At 41.2% G+C, this 25176-nt stretch overlaps 2 protein-coding genes and 1 long non-coding RNA gene across 3 annotated transcripts in view; all 3 read left to right on the plus strand.

Annotated features, from left to right (window-relative positions):
• Window positions 1–9976, plus strand: part of LOC129866045 (sortilin-like) — a 71328-nt gene extending 61352 nt beyond the window's left edge. Inside the window, exons 11-12 of the mRNA XM_055939176.1 lie at window positions 5674–6048; window positions 9915–9976. Of these exons, the coding sequence (XP_055795151.1) occupies window positions 5674–6048; window positions 9915–9976 (437 nt within the window). The remainder of the gene's footprint in view (window positions 1–5673; window positions 6049–9914) is intronic.
• A 7701-nt stretch (window positions 9977–17677) lies between these two features.
• LOC129864779 (uncharacterized) lies at window positions 17678–18787 on the plus strand. The gene is made up of 3 exons (XR_008761247.1): window positions 17678–17750; window positions 18080–18370; window positions 18637–18787. It is a non-coding gene; the product is annotated as an uncharacterized LOC129864779 (long non-coding RNA).
• Window positions 18788–20424: 1637 nt separating this feature from the next.
• LOC129866046 (melanoma-associated antigen E1-like) lies at window positions 20425–24310 on the plus strand. The gene is made up of 4 exons (XM_055939177.1): window positions 20425–20515; window positions 22213–23013; window positions 23187–23555; window positions 23952–24310. The coding sequence occupies exons 1-4, from the start codon at window positions 20425–20427 to the stop codon at window positions 23960–23962; spliced, it is 1272 nt and encodes a 423-aa protein (XP_055795152.1). The 3' UTR covers window positions 23963–24310.
• The last annotated feature ends 866 nt before the right edge of the window (window positions 24311–25176 follow it).

Genomic DNA, 25176 nt, shown 5'->3' on the forward strand with positions numbered 1-25176 from the left:
GGACTACAACTTGTCCATACCAGGAACTATGGGCTTGTGTACATCCAGAATTACATTGCACTTTGTTTACACAATTGGGGATTAGGCTGCCATAACCCTGCAGGTACCACATAGAAAACAAAACCTTAATTACAATGCATTGGGCTGTAGGAAGATGACCTGCCTTGACTGGCACTGGGAGAACTCACAGGTTACAAATCAAATCACATTTTATTAGTCACATGCACTGAATACAGACCTTAAAATGATATCCTTGATGTTTTCTATGATTCTTTAACCACATATCTTCATGTCTCGTCAATCAGAGGTCAGTGGATATTGTACTGAGCCATGCTCTTTAGTGAAGCCCATGTCCAGCGCCAATAATAATGAATTGATTCCTATTTACCAAATGTACTCCAAATTATTGTCACAAATGTGAACTTGATACACTAACAGAAACGTACATTTGATCACACAACATACTGTATTTCGAACACCGTATAAAGTCCACTGTAATAACAGAGAAAATACATTGGGTCTATTGGTCAGTGTTTGTTTATGTGGAGGGAGGGGTTGGAGCTGAAGTTTCAGCATCTCCTGGGTGTGTTCACCTGGTCAGCAGAGAGGGAGGAGAGAAACTCTATAAACTCATCTCTTTCCCCGGTCTCCCCATCTCACAACCAAACTCTGGGGAGGGAAGAGGACAGCTAACTGGGTAGGTGTGCCATCATTTCAAGCTGCATTAAAAAATGTTGATCAATTGAAAACATCAAATGATTTTGCACTCTGTGCTTTTCTTTTAAGAGATACTCACATAACAACCTTTTGTAACTGTTTCGTACAGTATCTCTAGAGGTAAAAATTAAATCTAAATAAATGTAATATTAAATCAAAGTTTGTGAGTTTTTTTATACATACGTCTATTATGCATATCATAGACAATGTGGGAATCAATAGATTTATGAAATATGTTGAAATTAAAGCTCCATGACATCTTTTACCTCGACTTAGATTATAAATGTATTTGCTACTTTCAAAGTATGTGTTCAGTTAATCGAAGTGTATACCATGTCAATCAATCAATCAAATGTATTTATAAAGTCCGTATTTATCAGTCAATGTCACAAAGTGCTGTACAGAAACCCAGCCTAAAACCCCAAAGAGCAAGCAGTACTTGCAAATGGTGGTCCTGTCTTAATCACATAACTGACACAACAATAACAATCGCACAAGAAAACAAATGCAGATGTATAAGTGGAGTTGTGATGGTGAACTTCACCATTTTAGACCTTCAGCCTGCAGACAGTGGGAGCTACTGCTGCAGAGCAGAGATCTCTAGAGGGTTAAATAATCCTTTAGAATTCTACAGCCTGAGGGTAGTGAAAGGTATGTGTTGCACTTCATACTACTGGTTGTCAATGGATTTTGTTCAGTGCAGATGTCACCATACAGTAGGAAGGAACATGAAGGGTTAATCAGCTTGTGTGTATTGTGAGGTGAACAAGCCAAAACTCTTTTCATGGTCATGTCACGAACGCCGTCAGGGAAATGACCGGACCAAGGTGCAGCGTGGTAAGCGTACATTTTTCTTTATTAAGAATGTCGCCAACAAAACAAGAAACACCAAAAGCGACCGTGACGCTTACTAGGGCTATACAGGCCACTAACCAAGACAACTACCCACAACTAAGGTGGCAAAACAGGCTGCCTAAGTATGATTCCCAATCAGAGACAACGATAGACAGCTGTCTCTGATTGGCAACCACTCTCGGTCAAACACACAGAAATACAAAACATAGAATGCCCACCCCACATCACACCCTGACCTAACCAAATAGAGAAATAAAACGGCTCTCTAAGGTCAGGGCGGGACAGGTCAATGTTATCTGTTTCTGAATGCGGCTTGAATCCTAACATTTTGTGTATGTATTGAATGTTTGAGCACACCTATCACCTCCATGAAAAAGGTGAAAGTCAACCATTTGTGTCTTGATCTCAATGTATGAATGTTACATTTATACATCACTATTGTGTTCTTTCCCTAACAAAGTCTGTACTGTTGATAATGTTGTTTTGCTGGTGTCTAGTGATGCTTCATCCTGTGTCCCTTTCTGATGGTCTGTGTGGTGAAATACTTCCATTTTCTGGGGAACAATATTGAGAATCAGCCAATCGCAACCCAAAATGCAAGTCGGTGCAGGCAGGAATGCACCAATAACGACAAGTGCCAGTACTTTACATTTAACTGAAATGAGGCAGAAATTAGGTAGGTAATTTGGAAGGAGGTTGTGTTAATTTCTCCATGGCCCTGAAACGTGCTCTGTTGCTTTCATCAATTAAATCTACATCTCTATTTTACTCTGCTATCAAACAGTATGTGTTTCCTATATTTTAGAAAAGATAAAGCTGAAGATGGTCATGTTTGCCAATCAACACAACAAGCAGTCTGATAAACATTTCCTCTGTATTTTAAACAGTCACCTACTCAGCCAAGAAGTACAGCCTTGTCCTTGAGGAGAAAAATTGGACTGAATCACAAGTGTACTGCAGACAACACTACACAAACCTGTCCATCATACACACAGAACAGGATTGGAAGGCAATTCAATCCACTCTGAGTCATTTCAATGGTGATGTGTGGATTGGGCTCCATAGAGATAAACCTGATCCAGATGAAAAGTGGAGGTGGTCTGATGGGGAGGACGTCATGTTCTTAAACTGGGATGGTGGCTTTGGCAGCCATCCCAACATTCACTGTGCCGTTTCAGTTTGTTCTCGTTTTCAACAACAGTTGTGTGACACCTCATTACCCTACATGTGTCAATCTCTAAAACCCCTATTGTTTCCACTTCAAATCACTGGATGTCAAACCTCAAAATATCCCCTGTAATTGACTTCCTGGATATTTTTCTTATTAACTGTCTCATGAAATCTGATAAATCACTTTTCACCTTTTCTTCCCATAAGTTCGTCATGACAGTGGAGCAACAGAGAAGGTGTATAAGCTGATAACCGAACCAAAGAACTAGACAGAGGCTGTGAAAGACTGCAACTATCAACAAGGAGAACCGGCCAGTATCTGTAACCAGAAAGAGCAGGATGCCTTTGATCAGGTGACTAAAGGGATCACCTGGATTGGACAAAAGCATGAGAACAACACATGGAATTGGTCCAGTGGGGAACCATTTCAGAAATGGGACAATCCAATGTGTTTGGGAGACGGAAACTGTGTAAAGCTGAACTATTACAGAAAATAGACACCAGAAAATTGTTCTAAGTCATTCGCTGTGCTATGGGGGTAAGTTGAACCCTGTGAGAGTGTTATCAAACTCGTGTTGACAGTCAATCATCATTTATGACTAGGTTGTATAGAAACTCCCCAAAAATAAAATCTTTAATGTTTTATATAGAGTACATTGTTTTAGTATCATTGATCAACATGACAGGAAACAGGCACTTATTTGCATGTATTCTACTTAATTTTGACAGATGAACGTCTAAGTTACACCGCTGGGGATATGGCCAGTCCTGCTACTCCTGAAACCACCACCTCTACTTCAACTGGACCTCCCTCTACCAAGATGTCCACCTCACCAACTACCACTACTAATGGACAGTCCACCACCTCATGAACTACCACTACTATCGGACAGTCCACCACCTCACGAACTACCACTACTATCGGACAGTCTACCACCTCACCACCTACCTCAACGTCCAGTGGACAACTGACCTCATTAGGTCCCACCTCCCCGGACAGGAAGCCCACATCCTCCCCAATAGTACAACTTCTCCACTCCATCCTGGTGAGTGTCTGACATGGAGTGTCACGCCCTGGCCTTAGTATTCTTTATTTTCTCTAATATTTTGGTTAGGTCAGGGTGTGACAGGGGGGAAGTTTTTGTCTATTTGTCTCGTCTTGGGTGGTTGTATGGTATAGGGGTTTTTGGGTAGAGTGTATGGGTTTGTGTTGAGTGTAGGTGTCTAGGTATGTCTATGGTTGCCTGAATGGTTCTCAATCAGAGACAGCTGTCATTCATTGTCTCTGATTGGGAGCCATATTTAAGGCAGCCATAGGCATTAGGCTATTGTGGGATATTGTCTATGTGTAGTGTTTAGTGTCAGCACTATTTTGTTTGAATAGCTTCACGGTCGTCTGTTTGTTGTTTGTTCGTTTTTTTATTTTATTTATTTATTTAACCTTTATTTAACCAGGTAGGCAAATTGAGAACACGTTCTCATTTACAATTGCGACCTGGCCAAGATAAAGCAAAGCAGTTCGACACATACAACAACACATAGTTACACATGGAGTAAAAACAAACATATAGTCAATAATACAGTGAAGAAAAATAAGTCTATATACAATGTGAGCAAGTGAGGTGAGATAAGGGAGGTGAAGGCAAACAGATATATGTATAAATAAATAAAATATAAAAAGGCCATGGAGGCGAAGTGAGTACAACACAGCAAGTAAAATAAAAACTAAAAAACACTGGAATGGTTGGTTTGCATTGGAAGAAAGTGCAAAGTAGAGACAGAAATAATGGGGTGCAAAGGAGCAAAATAAATAAATAAATAAATACAGTAGGTAAAGAGGTAGTTGTTTGGCTATCAGGCTAGCTTCTGAATTAGCCCCTGGCTATCTTCCACGATGGATTTTCAGATTGAGGTAAATATTACTTATTGTAATTGGTGAAGCGGGTTGCAGGAAAGCTTTTGCAGGAAAGCTTTTGTAGTTGAGTTCTTGGATAATAAAATAAATAAAAGATATGTGAAGAAAAGGTGTAAATATATATATATATACAGGACACGACAAGACAATACGGAAAAGACGTCTGAACTGCTAAGCCACCTTGGAAAGGTTTATATAAGTATTCGTGGTCGTCTTCTTAATAATAAAGAAGGATGTATTGTTATCACGCTGCGCCTTGGTCCACTCTTCCTCAAAGTTACGACGATCGTGACATGGAGCTACATTCTGCACAAAGGTGTACAAATGACAGTTGTTGGACATTTAATGGAAGATAAGACCTTGAGCATATTCAGTGGTGGAAAAAGTACCCAATTGTCATACTTGAGTAAGAGTAAAGATACCTTAAAAGAAAATGACTCAAGTAAAAGTGAAAGTCACCCAGTAATATACTACTTGAGTAAAAGTCTAAAAGTTTTTGGTTCTAAATATACTTAAGTATCAAAAGTAAATGTTATTGTTAAAATACACTTAAGTATAAAATATAAAGTATGAATCATTGGAAATTCCTTATATTTTTAAAAATTTTACGGATAATCAGGGGCACACTCCAACACTCATTTACAAATGAAGCATGTGTGTTTAGTGAGTCTGCCAGATCAGAACCAGTAGGGATGACCATACATTTTCTCTTGATAATTTGACCATTTTCCTGTCCTGCTAAGCATTCAAAATGTAAAAAGTACTTATAGGTGTCAGGGAAAATGTAGGGAGTGAAATGTACTTTTCTTTAGGAATGTGGTGAAGTAAAAGTTAAAGTTGTGGTGAAGTAAATAGTGAAGTAATATACAGATACCCAACAAAAAATGCTTAAGCACTACTTTCAAGTAGTTTTTATTTAGGTACTTTATACCACTGTGTGTATTTGTCGTTTTGTGTTTATGAATTTGCATTAACATGTGTGCAACTTCGTGTGTGTTTGTGTTTTGTCCATGCAGATTACCTGCACTACTTCAACAAGTCCAAGAGCTGGATCAATGCCCTGAAGTTCTGTAAAAGTTGTGGCTCCAAGACCAACCTGGTGCACATCACCAACCAGACCGTGCAGGCTGACGTGACCCAGCTCCTGGCCAACTTGGAGCTGCCATGTGGGGGGGAGTGGATTGGTCTGGAGCGGTCCATCTTTCAGTGGAGCGCCCCCTGGCTGTGGACCAGTGGGGATGTTGATAAGGTGGTGAAGTACAGAGAGTGGCACAGCTGCTTCCCCCTCAACCCCATCAATTACCACTGTGGTAAGATGATCCGGGTTGGTAACGGAGAACTGAAGTGGCTGGATGCTTCTTGTCATCAGGAATTACCCTTCATCTGTCAAGGTGCGTTGCTCAACTTTGGAGCTCCTATTTTGGGGCTTGTTCAGTGGGGTGGAACATTCAGAACGTTACAGATAGACAAATATTACATAAAAGTGTCATGGTTTAATGTGGAATAGAGATTTACTGTCTTGACTCTCATGTCAGCTCTATGCAATGTATGCTTTTATGTAATGCTCTGATTATACCTCCCTATTGAGGCTCAACCCACATCCCAGACACCCCCTCTCTACAGCTGGCTACTATCTGAATTGCTCTTTTCTCCATTGAACTCCCTCCCTTTTACAGTCTAGACTCACTCTACTAGTAATAGTCCTTAGAATGAGCCAAAACATAATGACAAGGCCTGGTCGTATAAAATACTGTACATTGATGTCCTGTCGTCCAACAGATCTCCACTAGAGGGCTCTCCATGGCAGCCTGGACAGTCTGCAGACAGACACCACACTGATATGCCAGAGAGACTACCACACTCAGGGTCTGGAAGGAACCTGCATTTCAAATAATTATAATTTTAATCCAGTATTATTAATATTATTACTACTATTATTGATATTATTACTACATTTACTTATCAGTTACATGATATTACTTAATGATACTGTACTTACACATACTGACACATAAGCATTGTTATTTGACCTATAATTTACTTTAATATTTTGATTGTAAAGAAAGGTAAAGTAAAAGTTATGAACTGACAATGTAGTGGTTTGTACTGTTTGAGGACACTATTTAGTTAGAATGTAGTTATTGTTATTTTGCATTTCCTTTCATCTCTGTTCTGAATAAACAACCATTTAGAGTTTGAACAGTGTGGAATTTTATTCTTCATAGAACGCACATTGAGTGATGAATCAAAAGCAATTCAAATGGTCATAATGTAACCTTATTATTTGAGAGGTATTAAGTGGTGTCTACCGTAATTTCTGGACTATTAAGCGCACCTGAATATAAGCCGCACCCACTGAATTTAGAAAAAAAATGTATTTTGTACATAAATAAGCCGCACGTGTCTATGAGCCGCAGGTGCCTACCGGTACATTGAAACAAATTCACTTTACACAGCCTTTAAACGAAACACGGCTTGTAACAAAAATAAATAGGCTTTAACGAAACACGGCTTGTAACAAAAATGTAAAAATAGCAGTAAACAGTAGCCTACCAAGAAAGTCATTGGTCACTATCTTCCTCCTCCTGTGCACTGAAACCACTGAAGTCATCTCCTTCGGTGTCGGAGTTGAATAGCCTCAGAATTGCTTCATCCGATGTTGGATCGTTTTCATTGTCGCTCTCGTCACTTTCATCCGGAGGCAAATTCCCCGCTGAGCTCATGCTGCCCTCTTCAACACGCAGCAGTCCAGCCTTTCGAAACCCGTTGATGATAGTGGATTTTTTGACAATGCTCCACGCTGTCAGGACCCACTGGCAGACTTGACCATAAGTTGCTCTTCGCACCCTGATGGACAGGCCTGTACGTCTCATAAATCTTAGACACCACAATGGTCCACCTCTAAAATCCTCAAACTTCATTGCGGTGGCGATTGTTTTGGCTTTCAGTCGGATCTGCACAGTTGAAACACCTCGGCCGTCTGCTCTCTGTGTGGTGACCCAGTCTTCAAGCTCATTTTCTAGTTCGGGCCATCTGCTTTTCTTCCCTTTAAAAGCTTTTGTTGTCTTTTTGCACTGAGTCAGTTCCTCACGCTGCTGTTTCCAACGTCTTATCATCGACTCATTAAGGCCAAGCTCCCGTGCAGCAGCTCTATTTCCTTTTCCAACAGCCGAATCGATCGCCTTTAACTTGAAAGCTGCATCATATGCATTTCTCCGTGTCTTTGCCATGATGAGGGTGACAAAATGACTACCGTAATCAGAATGATGGGAAGTTTGAGCGCGCTCGATTTACGTCACATTACAGTGGGGAGAACAAGTATTTGATACACTACCGATTTTGCAGGTTTTCCTACTTACAAAGCATCTAGAGGTCTGTCATTTTTTATCATAGGTACACTTCAACTGTGAAAGACGGAATCTAAAACAAAAATCCAGAAAATCACATTGTATGATTTTTAAGTAATTCATTTGCATTTTATTGCATGACATAAGTATTTGATACATCAGAAAAGCAGAACTTAATATTTGGTACAGAAACCTTTGTTTGCAATTACAGAGATCATACGTTTCCTGTAGTTCTTGACCAGGTTTGCACACACTGCAGCAGGGATTTTGGCCCACTCCTCCATACAGACCTTCTCCAGATCCTTCAGGTTTCGGGGATGTCGCTGGGCAATACGGACTTTCAGCTCCTTCCAAAGATGTTCTATTGGGTTCAGGTCTGGAGACTCGCTAGGCCACTCCAGGACCTTGAGATGCTTCTTACGGAGCCACTCCTTAGTTGCCCTGGCTGTGTGTTTCGGGTCGTTGTCATGCTGGAAGACCCAGCCACGACCCATCTTCAATGCTCTTACTGAGGGAAGGAGGTTGTTGGCCAAGATCTCGCGATACATGGCCCCATCCATCCTCCCCTCAATACGGTGCAGTCTTCCTGTCCCCTTTGCAGAAAAGCATCCCCAAAGAATGATGTTTCCACCTCCATGCTTCACGGTTGGGATGGTGTTCTTGGGGTTGTACTCATCCTTCTTCTTCCTCCAAACACGGCGAGTGGAGTTTAGACCAAAAAGCTCTATTTTTGTCTCATCAGACCACATGACCTTCTCCCATTCCTCCTCTGGATCATCCAGATGGTCATTGGCAAACTTCAGACGGGCCTGGACATGCGCTGGCTTGAGCAAGGGGACCTTGCGTGCACTGCAGGATTTTAATCCATGACGGCGTAGTGTGTTACTAATGGTTTTCTTTGAGACTGTGGTCCCAGCTCTCTTCAGGTCATTGACCAGGTCCTGCCGTGTAGTTCTGGGCTGATCCCTCACCTTCCTCATGATCATTGATGCCCCACGAGGTAGTATCTTGCATGGAGCCCCAGACCGAGGGTGATTGACCGTCATCTTGAACTTCTTCCATTTTCTAATAATTGCGCCAACAGTTGTTGCCTTCTCACCAAGCTGCTTGCCTATTGTCCTGTAGCCCATCCCAACCTTGTGCAGGTCTACAATTTTAGCCCTGATGTCCTTACACAGCTCTCTGGTCTTGGCCATTGTGGAGAGGTTGGGGTTAGTTTGATTGAGTGTGTGGACAGGTGTCTTTTATACAGGTAACGAGTTCAAACAGGTGCAGTTAATACAGGTAATGAGTGGAGAACAGGAGGGCTTCTTAAAGAAAAACTAAGAGGTCTGTGAGAGCCGGAATTCTTACTGGTTGGTAGGTGATCAAATACTTATGTCATGCAATAAAATGCAAAATAATTACTGAAAAATCATACAATGTGATTTTCTGGATTTTTGTTTTAGATTCCGTCTCTCACAGTTGAAGTGTACCTATGATAAAAATAACAGACCTCTACATGCTTTGTAAGTAGGAAAACCTTCAAAATCGTCAGTCTATCAAATACTTGTTCTCCCCACTGTATGTGACGGTGCTCAGTTTTTTGGCGGCATGAATCTTATGAAAGCGGGAAAAATCCATAAATTAGCCGCGTCAATGTATAAGCCGCGAGGTTCAAAGCGTGGGAAAAAGTAGCGGCTTATAGTCCGGAAATTACGGTAGTCTAAATCGATTTTATCAATATTTTCAGCAGGACTGAAGGAGTCCATCTCAACTGTCAGCAACAATGAACCTGGTATCTCAGAAAACAACTTTTCATGGGGGCGAGATGTCTGTGCCATGTGTAATGTTGACACACTATTGCACTGATGGGCTGTATTTATGCAACACTGCTCTCTAAACCATAAGCTCAAATCTATTTTTCCCAGGTACAGCCCCTGACCTCTTCTTTAGCCAGCAGTCCTTGGATGAGTCCTTCAGTGACACCTGAGCAGTCGAACCATGATGAATGTATACTTATATACTATATCCTTAATGCTTTAGTGTAAATCAATCTAATATTGTAATATTGAGCACTGACATTCAGCCTCAACTGTATGGTAGTAACTGCGGCTCTCTGACCCGTAAGTGCCATGGACAGACTGAACACTCCTCTCTGGACAATAGAGACTGCTCTCTGACCTGTAAGGGCCATGGACAGACTGAACACTCCTCTCTGGACAATAGAGACTGCTCTCTGACCTGTAAGGGCCATGGACAGACTGAACACTCCTCCCTGGAGAAGATAGACTGCTCTCTGAAGGGACCGTTTCTTTGCACTGGAAGTAAGACTGCCATCTTTTATTGAACACATAGAGAGAGGAAAAGGCAGGATTCAAACCTATTCTGACAAACCTATAGGCAACTGTGCCGGAGCCTGTGGCATTACCGCTAGACCAGATAGTCCACAAGACTGCCATCTTATTGGGGTTATTGGGGTTTATATCTGTTAGACAGGTGCGGGGATGGCATATTAGCACCAATAGGGTCCTACTTTAACAAGCACTGTCAGATGCAGGACACAGCGATGCATTCATGTAGACTACTCCACTGTCAGATGCCACCTCTCTCTCACCACTCTCACTAAGGACTAATGCAAGTGTGTGTTCATGTGGTTTATCTTATGAGATAATATTTCCATACTGTTAAAACTTCTTGTCAATATGGGGGCGCTATTTCCACTTTGTAAAAAATCGTGCCCAAATTAAACTGCCTCGTACTCTATTCTAGATCGTACAATATGGATATTATTATTACTATTGGATAGAAAACACTCTCAAGTTTCTAAAACCGTTTGAATTATATCTGTGAGTAAAACAGAACTCATTTTGCAGCAAACTTCCTGACAGGAAGTGAAAAATCTGAAATCGATGCTCTGCTCCAGGGCCTTCCTATTAATTTGCTTGAAATCTATGGATCTACATGCACTTCATACGCCTTCCACTAGATGTCAACAGGCAGTGGGAGGTGGAATGGGGTGTCTAGCTTGATCTGAGGTCGAACAAGAGCTCTTGGAATGACGTGACCACAATTTCATTGTCTTCGAAGGCGCGGGAAGGACATCAGCATTGGCTTCTGAAAAGCGTTCGGTATAGACGGCTAATATCTCCGGGTTTGATTTTATTTGATACATGTGATAATATCATCGTAAAGTATGTTTTTCAATATAGTTTTATCAGATTATTCAACGTTTATCGGGAGTTTTGGAGTTCTCCGTTCTCTGCGTTAGGTGAAGATGGACATCTTCGCGCCACTTGGCTAGCTAAGGTTGCTAATTCGACAGGAGAAGAGGACATTCTAAAACCAAACAACGATTTATTCTGGACAAAGGACTCCTTGTACAAGATTCTGATGGAAGTTCAGCAAAAGTAAGAACCATTTATGATGTTATTTCGTATTTCTGTGGAAAATGTTTAGTCGTATTTTCCTTCCTTTTTGCGGGCGCTGTCTCGCTATAACGTAAGCTGTTTGTTATGGTAAAGTTATTTAAAAAAAATCTAACACGGCGATTGCATTAAGAACTAGTGTATCTTTCATTTGCTGTCCAACATGTATTTTTTAGTAAAGTTTATGATGAGTTCTTTGATTAGATTAGGTGACTGTCCAAAATATCTCCGGAGATTCTGCTGTTTTTTTGCGATCGCTACCTTTGCGGTGAATGAATGCGGTTGTGTGTTTGGCTATTGTGGTAAGCTAATATAATGCTATATTGTGTTTTCGCTGTAAAACACTTAAAAAAATCGGAAATATTGGCTGGATTCACAAGATGTTTATCTTTCATTTGCTGTACACCATGTATTTTTCATAAATGTTTTATGATGAGTATTTAGGTATTTCACGTTGCTCTCTGTAATTATTGGCTGGCTGCTTTGGTGATATTTTTGATGGTAGCTGCAATGTAAAACTATGATTTATACCTCAAATATGCACATTTTCGAACAAAAGATAGATTTATTGTATAACATGTTATCAGACTGTCATCTGATGAAGTTGTTTCTTGGTTAGTGACTAATTATATCTCTATTTGGTCGGTTTTGTGATAGCTACCTATGCGGTAAAAAAATTGTGAAAATATGCGGTTGAGTCTTTTGCTATTGTGGTTAGCTAATAGAAATACATATTGTGTTTTCGCTGTAAAACATTTAAAAAATCAGAAATGATGGCTGGATTCACAAGATGTGAATCTTTCATTTGCTGTATTGGACTTGTGATTTCATGATATTTATATGCTAGTATTTACTTGTGGCGCTATGCTAGGCTATGCTAGTCAGCTTTTTACTGATGAGGATGCTCCCGGATCGGGGATGGTGATGAAGTAGAGGTTAAACATAGAACATAAAGTCTTGCTACTTCACAGTTCCAAAGTAATTTACAGCCTACAAAAGGACATTGAAAGAAAAGTGACTTATTTATTGTCCATCTAGAAAAGAGAATGAAGCAGACCATTGTAAGGATGTCTCTGAAATCTAACACAGGAGGTGACCTCAATGACCCAGTGGTAAAGGAACAGATGTTGGAGCAGGTACAGTCTACAACATCAGAATCAATGTCATGCTCACTAATTTCACTGTTCTCTTATGATCACAAGTTTATATTCCAACTGACCATATTATTAAACTCTGATGCTTGATAAAAACGATGAGTGCTTTATCTGGTTTGATCATATCTCATAGATCAGAAAGGAGTTTGCTAAGAACGGGAACTTCATCCAAAATGACCCTCCTTATGTTTAGTCTGTTGTTCAGAGTCCCTTGTACAGTGTGTTGTTAGGTTTTGCATCCCGTTGAAACTATGGAAATGAAGTAAGGTGTTCATGAACTATTTCCAGTGAGAGTCTTTGTACTGTTGTGTTTGTTTTCTAAGGTCAGTGTGGGTCTGGATGAAGAGGACCAGCCATGATGATGCAACAGGAGAGTGATGGCAGGTCCAGGAAAATCACATGACATATTATATACCTTATAATACATAATAGAATGTTATTTTAGTTAATGTTATTCAAGTTATGATAGTTTAATTTGTCTGAAGAAAGTAAAATATGAAGCAAATTTATATTAGGATAGATTTAAACGTTCTATTGATTTACTATTGTCATATCAAATTATAATCTAAATGTTTTGTTGGTGTATGAATGTAGTGTAATAATAATGTTTGTTGTACATAAGGGAAATTAGATTAGTGAAGAGAAGAGGAATAAAATGGACATTTCAGTGAGGGATTTGCATTGTATAATTCTTCATATGGATGTAACTGTTGACATTCTTAAATAAAATATGTTTTAGTGACAACAGTATTACCATTATTTTCACCCTCCAGCAAGAATGGTGAGATGGGGGCACAAACCTCAGTCATTGGCTTCATTAAGAAGTGCATCGACGACGTCATCCCCACAGTTCCCGTGCGTACATATCCAAACCAGAAGCCATGGATTACAGGCAACATCCGCATCAAGCTAAAGGCTAGAGCTGCCGCTTTCAAGGAGTGGGACGCTAATAAGAAACGCTTATAAGAAATCCCACTATGCCCTCAGACGAACCATCAAACAAGCAAAGCGTCAATACAGGATTAAGATTGAATCCTACTATACCGGCTCTGACGCCCGTCGGATGTGGCAGGGCTTGAAAACTATTACGGACTACAAAGGGAAACCCAAACTCGAGCTTCCCAGTGATGCGAGCCTATCAGACGAGCTAAATGCCTTTTATGCTCGCTTCCAGGCAAGCAACTCTGAAGCATGCATGAGAGCACCAGCTGTTTTGGACGACTGTGTTATAACACTCTCGGTAGCCGATGTGACCAAGACCTTTAAACAGGTCAGCATTCACAAAGCCGCAGGGCCAGACAGATTACCAGGACGTGTACTCAAAGCATGCGCTGACCAACTGGCAATTGTCTTCACTGCCATTTTCAACCTCTCCCTGAGTCTGTAATACCTACATGTTTCAAGCAGACCACCATAGTCCCTGTGCCCAAGGAAGCGAAGGTAATCTGACTAAATGATTACCGCCCCAGGGCACTCACGTCGGTAGCCATGAAGTGCTTTGAAAGGCTGGTCATGGCTCACATCAACAGTATCCTCCCGGATACAATAGACCCACTCAAATTTGCATACCGCCCAAACAGATCCACAGTTGACGCAATCTCAATTGCACTCCACACTGCCCTTTCTCACCTGGACAAAAGGAACACCTATGTGAGAATGCTGTTCATTGATTACAGCTCAGCATTCAACATCATAGTGCCCTCAAAGTTTATCACTAAGCTAAGGACCCTGGGACTAAACACCTCCCTCTGCAACTGGATCCTGGACTTCCTGACAGGCCACCACATGTGGTAAGGGTAGGCAACAACACATCTGCCACGCTGATCCTCAACACTGGGGCCCCTCAGGGGTGTGTGCTTAGTCCCCTCCTGTACTCCCTGTTCACCCACAGCTGCGTGGCCAAACACAACTCCAACACCATCATTAAGTTTGCTGACAACGCAACAGTGGTAGGCCTGATCACCCACAACGATGAGACAGCCTATAGGGAGTTAGTCAGAGACCTGGCACTGTGGTACCAGGACAGCAACCTCTCCCTCAATGTGAGCATGACAAAGGAGCTGATCGTGGACTACAGGAAAAGGCGGGCCGAACAAGCCTCCACTACCATCGACGGGGCTGTAGTGGAGCGGGTCGAGAGTTTCAAGTTCCTTGGTGTCCACATCACCAGCAAACTATCATGGTCCAAACACACCAAGACAGTTGTGAAGAGGGCACGACAACACCTTTCCCCCTCAGGAGACTGAAAAGATTTGTCATGGGTCCCCAGATCATCAAAAGTTCTACAGCTGCACCATCGAGAGCATCCTGCCGGTTGCATCATCGCCTGGTATGGCAACTACTTGGCATCTGACCATAAGGCGCTACAGAGGGTAGTGCGTATGGCTCAGTACATCACTGGGGCCAGGCTTCCTGCCATCCAGGACCTAAATACTAGGCGGTGTCAGAGGAAAGACCAAGAAATTGTCAAAGACCCCAGTCACCCAAGTCATGGATTGTTTTCTCTGCTACCGCACGCAAGTGGTACCGGAGCGCCAAGTCTAGGACCAAAAGGCTCCTTAACAGCTTCTACCCCCAAGGAATAAAACTGCTGAACAATTAACCAAATGGCCACCAAACTATTTAGATTGACATTTTTACACTGCTGCTACGCTGTTTATTATCTATGCGTAGTCACTTCACCCTTACCTTTAAATTTTTTAAATTCAACCTTTATTTAACTTGGCAAGTCATGTACAAATTACCTCAACTAACCTGTATCCCCGCACATTGACTCGGTACCAGTACCCCCTGAATATAGACTTGTTATTGTTATTTTATTGTGTTACTTTTTATAATTTTTTACTTTAGTTAATATGGTAAATATTTTCTTTACTCTTTCTTGAACTGCACTGTTGGTTAAGGGCTTGTAGGTAAGCATTTGACCGGTAAGGTCTAAACATGTTGTATACGGCGCATGTGACAAATAAAGTTTGATTTGATTTGAAATCACATCAATGTAGAATTATGTGCCCACATCCAAGTGGCAGCCTTCAGGGAACCGTAAGTATCGAGACAGACAGAGACTGTTGTGGGTGTGACAGTATGACAGTATCCATGTTATGAACCTAAGCAACATTTGGATGTTATTTGAATTTTCCCTGGTATCATGGTGTGTTGACTGTGGCAGCTATTACAGTCATAAACACAGGCTCATGGATAGCAGGGATGGGGTGTGGGGTTCTTTCCCTTATTCATGTTGTTGATGGCTGTTCTACATTAATCAACTTCATAACGAAGTCATCATGTAGGCCTAGCAAACGCGATTATCCAAATCGACATGGAGACAAGGAAGTAAAACAACATCCTAATGTATCTACTTGTACTGTAGCACTGGAATCCAACACAATTACCGTATGGACTACAACATGTCCATACCAGGAACTATGGGCTTTTGTACATACAGAATTACATGCACTTTGTTTATACAATTGGGGATTAGGCTGCGATAACCCTGCAGGTACCACATACAAAACAGGACTTTATTTACAGTGCATTGGGCTGTAGGAAGGTGACCTGCTTTGCATGGCCCTGAGAGAACTCACTGACACAGGTTACAATCATATCGTTGGTGTTTTCTTTGATTCTTTAACCACATATCTTCATGTCTCGTCAATCAGAGGTCAGTGGATATTGTACTGAGCCATGCTCTTTAGTGAAGCTCATGTCCAGCGCCAATAATAATGAATTGAATCCTATTTACCGAATGTACTGCAAATTATTGTCACAAATGTGAACTTGCTACACTAACAGAAACGTACATTTGATCACACAACATACTGTATTTCGAACACCGTATAAAGTCCACTGTAATAACAGAGAAAATACATTGGGTGTATTGGTCAGTGTTTGTTTATGTGGAGGGAGGGGTTGGAGCTGAAGTTTCAGCATCTCCTGGGTGTGTTCACCTGGTCAGCAGAGAGGGAGGAGAGAAACACTATAAACTCATCTCCCTTTCCCCGGTCTCCCCATCTCACAACCAAACTCTGGGGAGGGAAGAGGACAGCTAACTGGGTACGTGTGCCATCATTTCAAGCTGCATTAAACATTTTTATCCTGATCAAAGAAAAGCACAGTGTTTCAATTTAAGAGGTAATAATTCAGATATGTTTGGCACCTTTTATAACTTATTGTTTGAAATGATTTGAATGGTGCCCTTTGCTTAGTATTCTGTGTATCTTTATGAAGTTGAGACTGACTACACTCTTAAAGTGTCAGACATTTGCCCTAAATGCCAGATAGGCCCACTTGGCTAAAAGTGGACCAATCCATCTAACCTGTTTTTGTTGATGTTGTGACCACTCTCTGTCTAATAATGGGGGCCTCAAGGTAAAAATAATGGGCCAGTTTTGGGACATCAAAGAAAAAAAATGGGCCAGTGTTTTAGAAACTAATACTGGTCCCAGTCCGCCCCTGCACTCTTAGAAAAAAAGGTTCCAAAAAGGTTCTGCAGCTGTCTTCATAGGAGAACCTTATGAATAAACGTTTTTGTTCATAGAATAATATTTTCCTCTTTGAAATGGTTCCACATGGAACCCATAAGGCTTATTCAAAGGGTTCACCTATGGGAACAGTCAAAGAACCCTTACAGGTTCTAGATAACTTTTTTCTAAGTGTAGAAGTGAAATAACAGTGTGAGTCAAAACATATCTTATGCGTATCATAGAAATTGTGGAAATCAGTAGATTTAGATAGACTTGAGACATGCTTTTAAATCTCATCACATTTACCTCAAATTAGACTATATTTTTTACTTCTTTCAACGTGCATGTTTGGTTAATCAAAGTTTACTCCATGTAGTGTTTCCATAGAGTAACTGCAATGCTACTTTGGTAGTCAAATCACCTTATCATCACTTTGTCATTTTGTTTAACTGGAAAGGTACAACACTGCCTGTTAACTCTCAGAAGGAAATTGTGCACATTAGTTCAGACTTCAAAACGAACGAAGACAGACAATTCTTTCTTAATTCTTTTCTTCTACATTAAATCTTTCAAACAGGTCTGGATTGATAAATTATTGTGTTTTAACATTTGTTCACAACAACAATGCTTCTCTTGACTTGCAATATAAGGGTTGGGAGCATTAAACCATCATCTCTTCACAGTGGCCATGATACAGTCAGTACCTCTACTCCTGCTACTGGGTAAGAGATCAGATGGGATGAATATTCCCCTTTTGGTATTATAGACCAACCTGCTATGACTTATCTAGTTGACCATGTATTCAATGTAGTTGGGTAGTGGTTCAGAACCTGTCAACATCTATGTATGTACAATGAGCTTCAGTTCAACCAACATTTAAGATGACATCTACAGAACTCTCTTCTTGAGTAGACACATTACTGTTTTAGTACAGTGATTATGAAGTTGAAATGCTAGTCATAAGGTTGATGTCGGTGTCACAATCTAAACAGAGAAAGAGATTGACCATCCCAAAACTGACATCTTTCTGATGTGACATTTATCCCCACAGCAGCCATGTCCTCACCAGTGTTTGGGACTGAGATATCAGTACTAGAGGGAACTTCTGTTACCCTTGTCTGCAGATACAGTGTCGATAAAAAGCTTGAGACATGCTGGAGCAGATCTTGTGGAACTTTTCAGTGTACTGATCCCATAATGGAAGATCAATCCAAATATAAAATTAACGCTGAAGTTGGAACAGTGAATCTCACCATTTTAAAGCTACAGCCGACAGACGGTGGGAGCTATTGCTGCAGAGTGCATGATCTTAAACAATTCTACAGCCTGAGGGTAGTCAAAGGTAAGTGTTGCACACTTCATAATACAGGTTATCAATGGGTTTTGCTCAGTGCAGATGTCACCTTACAGTAGGAAGGAGCATGAAGGGTTAAAGTCTTCTTCTCCATGTATGAATGTTGTATTTCTGCATCACTATTGTGTATCAGTTTGTTCTCCCACTAACAAAGTCTGCACTATTGGTAATATCCTTTTGCTACCTAGTTGTACTTTATCCCATGTCCCTTTCCGATGGTCTGTGTGGTGAAATACAGTATGTCTTGGTTACAGGTTGTGTGAGGGAGCTACTGGACAAAGTCCATTTTCTGGGGAACAACATTGCGAATCAGCCATTTACAACCGAAAATGCAAGTCAGTGCAGGCAGGAATGCACCAAAAATGACACATGCCAGTACTTCACATTTGTTGATGAAATCGCAGGAAAAATAGGCCACAGGTACATGCTCAAAAATTGTGCAATTTTTTTAATGCTTTATGCAAATAAAGGCAGCAATATCATTTTTGAATCAGCACCATTCTGATAACTACTACCACATTTTTTGTGATATTTATCCCACAGAAACAAATGTTTCCTGGAGGCCTCAACTGGTGATTGGCCTGAAATCACAATACAGCACCTCCAACATGCAACCTCAGGCTACTCTCTGAGAAACTGCAGTGGTAAAGGTGAGTACATACAATGACATGACTTGATTCATCATCTGTTTTGGCTATTGAATATCTAGCCAATATCTAATAATCACAGAGGTAGACTTTGTTAATAGGCCCTCTTGAACAGGATAACAGACATGGATATCAAACTCTGTCATGTTGTGTTTCTGTTTATTCTATCATCTCTGTTGAAGGTGTAGCTTATTGAACGTCATCAATCAAGCATCAGAGCTCTTTAACAAACTGATACAGAGCTCTTTTCAGACCAATGATGTGTAAAGTCTATATTCTGTAGTCTATAGAATACTATACAGTACTATCACTACTATGTATTCACTTTTAGTCATTGATGCACAGGACACGTCCATATTCATAAAACAAATTGGTTGGAGGTTTGAATGAGTTTGCAAATTTATGAATTTGCCTCTGTCACATGCTCTGTATTACTCTGCTATCAAACAGTATGTGTTTCCTATATTTTAGAATAAATACTGGAAGCTGAAGATGGTCATGTTTGCCAATCAACACAACAAGCAGTCTGATAAACATTTTCCTCTGTATTTTAAACAGTCACCTACTCAGCCAAGAAGTACAGCCTTGTCCCTGAGAAGAAAAACTGGACCGAGGCACACGAGTACTGCAGACAGCACTACACAAACCTGTCCATCGTACACACAGAAGAGGATTGGAAGGCAATTCAATACTCTTTGGGTAATTTCAGTGGTGATGTGTGGATTGGGCTCCATAGGTCTGGTCCAACTGAAAAGTGGAAGTGGTCTGATGGAGAGGACTTCATGTTCTTTAACTGGAAAAAAGGTTTTGGTGACCACACTGGGGGTCATGACTGTGTCTTGTCTATTTCATCTCATTGGGAACCAGTGGAGTGCATAGCTCCAAGACAGTATATGTGTCAACAAGGTAAGGACTGACTCACTCACTGTCTCTTTTTATCAATGGAAAATCCAACTTGTCATTTAACAAATGGGACTGATTGATTTAACAACACCTACCCTAATACTGTATTGTTCATCTAATCAGATCTCAAGCACTTTATTAAATAGGTTATCACCTGTAACTCCCAAGTTTATTTCATATTGTGTGAAGTCATTAACTGCCTCATGAAATCTGATGTGTCACTTTTCATCTTCCCTCCTGTTAGTCCGTCATAGTAATGGAACAACAGAGAAGGTATATGAGCTGATGCCTGGGCCAAAGACGCAGCAGGATGCTTTGACAGACTGCAGTACAGTAAAAGGCAGAGATCTGGCAAGTGTTTGTAACCAGAAAGAAAAGGAAGCCTTTGTTGAGCTGACTCCAGAGGACACCTGGATTGGACTTGAGCACAACAAAAGCAAGAAACTATGGGAATGGTCAAACGGAGAACCATTTCAGCAATGGGAACATAACATGGGAGATGGAAACTGTGTACAGCTGAACTCAGACAGAAAATGGACTCCAAAAGATTGCTCTAATCAAAGTGCCTTCCTTTGCTATGGAGGTGAGTTCAACATTGTAAGAGTGTTTTCAAACTTTTCAAACAGTCATATGACTAAATTGTATATAATCTCCAAAAAGAAAATCCTAGTTTACTAGAGGTACTTTGTTTTTGTATCAATGATAAAAATGACAGGAAACTTCAAATGTACTTACAGTGGGGCACTTCAACTATGACAGACAAAATGAGAAGAAAAAATACAGAAAATCACATTGTAGGATTTTTTATGAATTTATTTGCAAATTATGGTGGAAAATAAGTATTTGGTCAATAACAAAAGTTTATCTCACTACTTTGTTATATACCCTTTGTTGGCAATGACAGAGGTCAAACATTTTCTGTAAGTCTTCACAAGGTTTTCACACACTGTTGCTGGTATTTTGGCCAATTCCTCCATGCAGATCTCCTCTAGAGCAGTGATGTTTTGGGGCTGTTGCTGGGCAACACGGACTTTCAACTCCCTCCAAAGATTTTCTATGGGGTTGAGATCTGGAGACTGGCTAGGCCACTCCAGGACCTTGAAATGCTTCTTACGAAGCCACTCCTTCGTTGCCCGGGCGGTGTGTTTGGGATCATTGTCATGCTGAAAGACCCAGCCACGTTTCATCTTCAATTCCCTTGCTGAAGGAGGTTTTCACTCAAAATGTCACAATACATGGCCCCATTCATTCTTTCCTTTACACGGATCAGTCGTCCTGGTCCCTTTGCAGAAAAACAGCCCCAAAGCATGATGTTTCCACCCCCATGCTTCACAGTAGGTATGGTGTTCTTTGGATGCAACTCAGCATTCTTTGTCCTCCAAACACGACGAGTTGAGTTTTTACCAAAAAGTTCTATTTTGGTTTCATCTGACCATATGACATTCTCCCAATCTTCTTCTGGATCATCCAAATGCTCTCTAGCAAACTGGACGGGCCTGGACATGTACTGGCTTAAGCAGGGGGACACGTCTGGCACTGCAATATTTGAGTCCCTGGCGGCGTAGTGTGTTACTGATGGTAGGCTTTGTTACTTTGGTCTCAGCTCTCTGCAGGTCATTCACTAGGTCCTCCCGTGTGGTTCTGGGATTTTTGCTCACCGTTCTTGTGATCATTTTGACCCTACGGGGTGAGATCTTGCGTGGAGCCCCAGATCGAGGGAGATTATCAGTGGTCTTGTATGTCTTCCATTTCCTAATAATTGCTCCCACAGTTGATTTCTTCAAACCAAGCTGCTTACCTATTGCAGATTCAGTCTACATTGCAGGTTGCAGGTCTACAATTTTGTTTCTGGTGTCCTTTGACAGCTCTTTGGTCTTGGCCATAGTGGAGTTTGGAGTATGACTGTTTGAGGTTATGGACAGGTGTCTTTTATACTGATAACAAGTTCAAACAGGTGCCATTAATACAGGTAACGAGTGGAGGACAGAGGAGCCTCTTAAAGAAGAAGTTACAGGTCTGTGAGAGTCAGAAATCTTGCTTGTTTGTAGGTGACCAAATACTTATTTTCCACCATAATTTGCAAATAAATGTATTAAAAATCCTACAATGTGATTTTCTGGATTTTTTCTTCTCATTTTGTCTGTCATTGTTGAAGTGTACCTATGATGAAAATTACAGGCCTCTCATCTTTTTAAGTGGGAGAACTTGCACAATTGGTGGCTGACTAAATACTTTTTTGCCCCACTGTAAATGTATATGTATTCTACTTCATTCTGACAGATGAACGTCCACTTAACACCACTGGGGATTTGACCACTCCTGTTACCCCTGAAACCACCGGCCCTACTTCAACTGGACCTCCCTCAATCAAGACGTCCACCACAATAACTACCACTTTACCACCTACTACCACTACTAATGGAGAGTCCAACACCTCACCAAATACCACTACTAATGGAGAGTCCAACACCTCACCAAATACCACTACAAATGGACAGTCCACCACCTCACCACCTACCACTACAAATGGACAATCCAGCACCTCACCACCTACCACTACTAATGGACAGTCCATCACCTCACCACCTACCACTACTAATGGACAGTCCACCACCTCACCACCTACTTCTACTAATGGACAGTCCACCGCCTCACCACCTACCACTACTAATGGACAGTCCAGCACCTCACCACCTACCACTACTAATGGACAGTCCAGCACCTCACCACCTACCACTACTAATGGACAGTCCACCACCTCACCACCTACCACTACAAATGGACAGTCCACCACCTCACCACCTACCACTACTAATGGAGAGTCCACCACCTCACCAACTACCACTACTAATGGACAGTCCAGCACCTCACCACCTACTACTACTAATGGACAGTACTCCACCTCACCACCTACCACTACTAATGGACAGTACTCCACCTCACCAACTACGACTACTAATGGACAGTCCACAACACCACCAACATCAACGTCCAGTGGACAACTGACCTCAATAGGTCCCACCTCCCCAGACAGGAAGCCCACATCCTCACCCAGTATTACAACTTCTCCACTCCATCCTGGTGAGTGTCAGACATGGAGCTACATTCTGTACCTATCTGTACCAAGGTATACAAGTGACAATTGTTGGTCTTTTAATGGTATATAATACCGTAAGTGTATTTGTGGTTTTGTGTTCATGAATTTGCATTAACATGTGTGCAACTTCATGTGTGTTTGTGTTTTGTCCATGCAGATTACCTGCAGTACTTCAACAAGTCCAAGAGCTGGATCAATGCACTGGAAATCTGTAAAAGTCGTGGCTCCAACCTGGTTCACATCACCAACCAGACCGTGCAGGCTGACGTGACCCAGCTCCTGGACAATGTGGAGCTGCCATGTGGGGGGGTGTGGATTGGTCTGGAGCGGTCCATCTTTGAGTGGAGCGCCCCCTGGCTGTGGACCAGTGGGGATGTTGATAAGGTGGTGAAGTACAGAGAGTGGCACAGCTGCTTCCCCCTCAACCCCATCAATTACCACTGTGGTAAGATGGTCCGGGTTGGTAACGGAGAACTGAAGTGGCTGGATGCTTCTTGTCATCAGGAATTACCCTTCATCTGTCAAGGTACGTTGCTCAACTTTGGAGCTCCTATTTTGGGGCTTGTTCAGTGGGGTGGAACATTCAGAACGTTACAGATAGACAAATATTACATAAAAGTGTCATGGTTTAATGTGGAATAGAGATTTACTGTCTCGACTCTCATGTCAGCTTTATGCATTGAATTACGTTATGCAATGCTCTGATTATACCTCCCTATTGAGGCTCAACATACATCCCAGACACCCCCTCTCTACAGCTGGCTACTATCTGAATTGCTCTTTTCTCCCTTTAACTCCCTCCGTTTTACCCCCCTCCCCCTAGTAATAGTCTTTAGAATGAGCCAAAACATAATGGCAAGGCCTGGTCATATAAAATACTGTACATTGATGTCCTCTAATCCTGTGTATGATGTTTCAACAGATCTCCACTAGAGGGCTCTCCATGTCATTATGGACAGTCTGCAGACAGACACCACACTGATCTGCCAGAGAGACTACCACCCACCTGATCTGGAAGGAACCTGCATTTCAATTCATTATATTATTACACTACGATTATTAATATTATTACTACTTTAACTTATTATTATAATCTCTATTACGTGATTTTGCTTGATGATACTCTACTTACATATACTAACTCATAAGCATTGTTATTTGACCTGTAATTTACTGTAATACTTTAGCTGTTTAAAAATAGAGTAAAGAAAGGTAAATAAAATATTATTAAAATGAAAATGTAGTATAACTCCTGTGTGATCTGTACTGTTTGAGAACGGGATTTAGTTAGAATGTAAATGTTATTTTGTACTTTCTGCATTAACATCCATTTAGCATTTGATCAGTGTGGAATTTCATTCTTCATAGAAAGTGCATTGAGTGATGAATCAAAAGCAATTCAAATGGTCATAATGTAACCTTATTATTTGAGAGGTATTAAGTGGTGTCTAGTCTAAATCGACTTGATCAATATTTTCAGCAGGACTGAAGGAGTCCATCTCAACTGTCAGCGACAATGAACCTGGTATCTCAGAAAACAACTTTTCATGGGGGCGAGATGTCTGTGACATGTGTAATGTTGACACACTATTGCACTGATGGGCTGTATTTATGCAACACTGCTCTCTAAACCATAAGCTCAAATCTATTTTTCCCAGGTACAGCCCCTGACCTCTTCTTCAGCCAGCAGTCCTTGGATGAGTCCTTCAGTGACACCTGAGCGGTTGACCCATATGTGTGTTTATGCTTATATACTATATCCTTAATGCTTTAGTGTAAAACAATATAATATTGTAATATTGAGCACAGACAATCAGCCCCAACTGGGTGGTAGTAACTGCCTCCATCTGACCCGTGGACAGACTGAACAGTGCCATGGACAGATTGTACACTCCTCCCTGGACAATAGAGACTGCTCTCTGAAGAGATTGTTCCTTTGCGCTGGAAGTGAGACTATCATATTTTTCTCTTTTACGTATATATTTTGCATAAACAGAAAGAGAGGTTGACAGTAGGGAAAGATAGACAGAGCTTGCATCTAAATATATATATATATATATATCCCAATACCCCAGGGCAGTGATTGGGGACACTGCCCTGTGTAGGTTGCCGTCTTTCGGATGGGACGTTAAACAGGTGTCCTGACT

This window comes from Salvelinus fontinalis, chromosome 11 (genome assembly GCF_029448725.1).
Source record: "Salvelinus fontinalis isolate EN_2023a chromosome 11, ASM2944872v1, whole genome shotgun sequence".
NCBI classification, from domain to species: Eukaryota; Metazoa; Chordata; class Actinopteri; order Salmoniformes; family Salmonidae; genus Salvelinus; species Salvelinus fontinalis.

What these genes read in the sequence shown, in the direction of transcription:
- LOC129866046 (XM_055939177.1), top strand. Translation starts at nt 20,425, where the DNA reads ATGGGAGATGGAAACTGTGTACAGCTGAACTCAGACAGAAAATGGACT. An exon ending in TGCCTTCCTTTGCTATGGAG is followed by an intron (nt 20,516 to 22,212) that starts GTGAGTTCAACA and finishes TCATTCTGACAG; the next exon opens with ATGAACGTCCACTTAACACC. An exon ending in AACTTCTCCACTCCATCCTG is followed by an intron (nt 23,014 to 23,186) that starts GTGAGTGTCAGA and finishes TTGTCCATGCAG; the next exon opens with ATTACCTGCAGTACTTCAAC.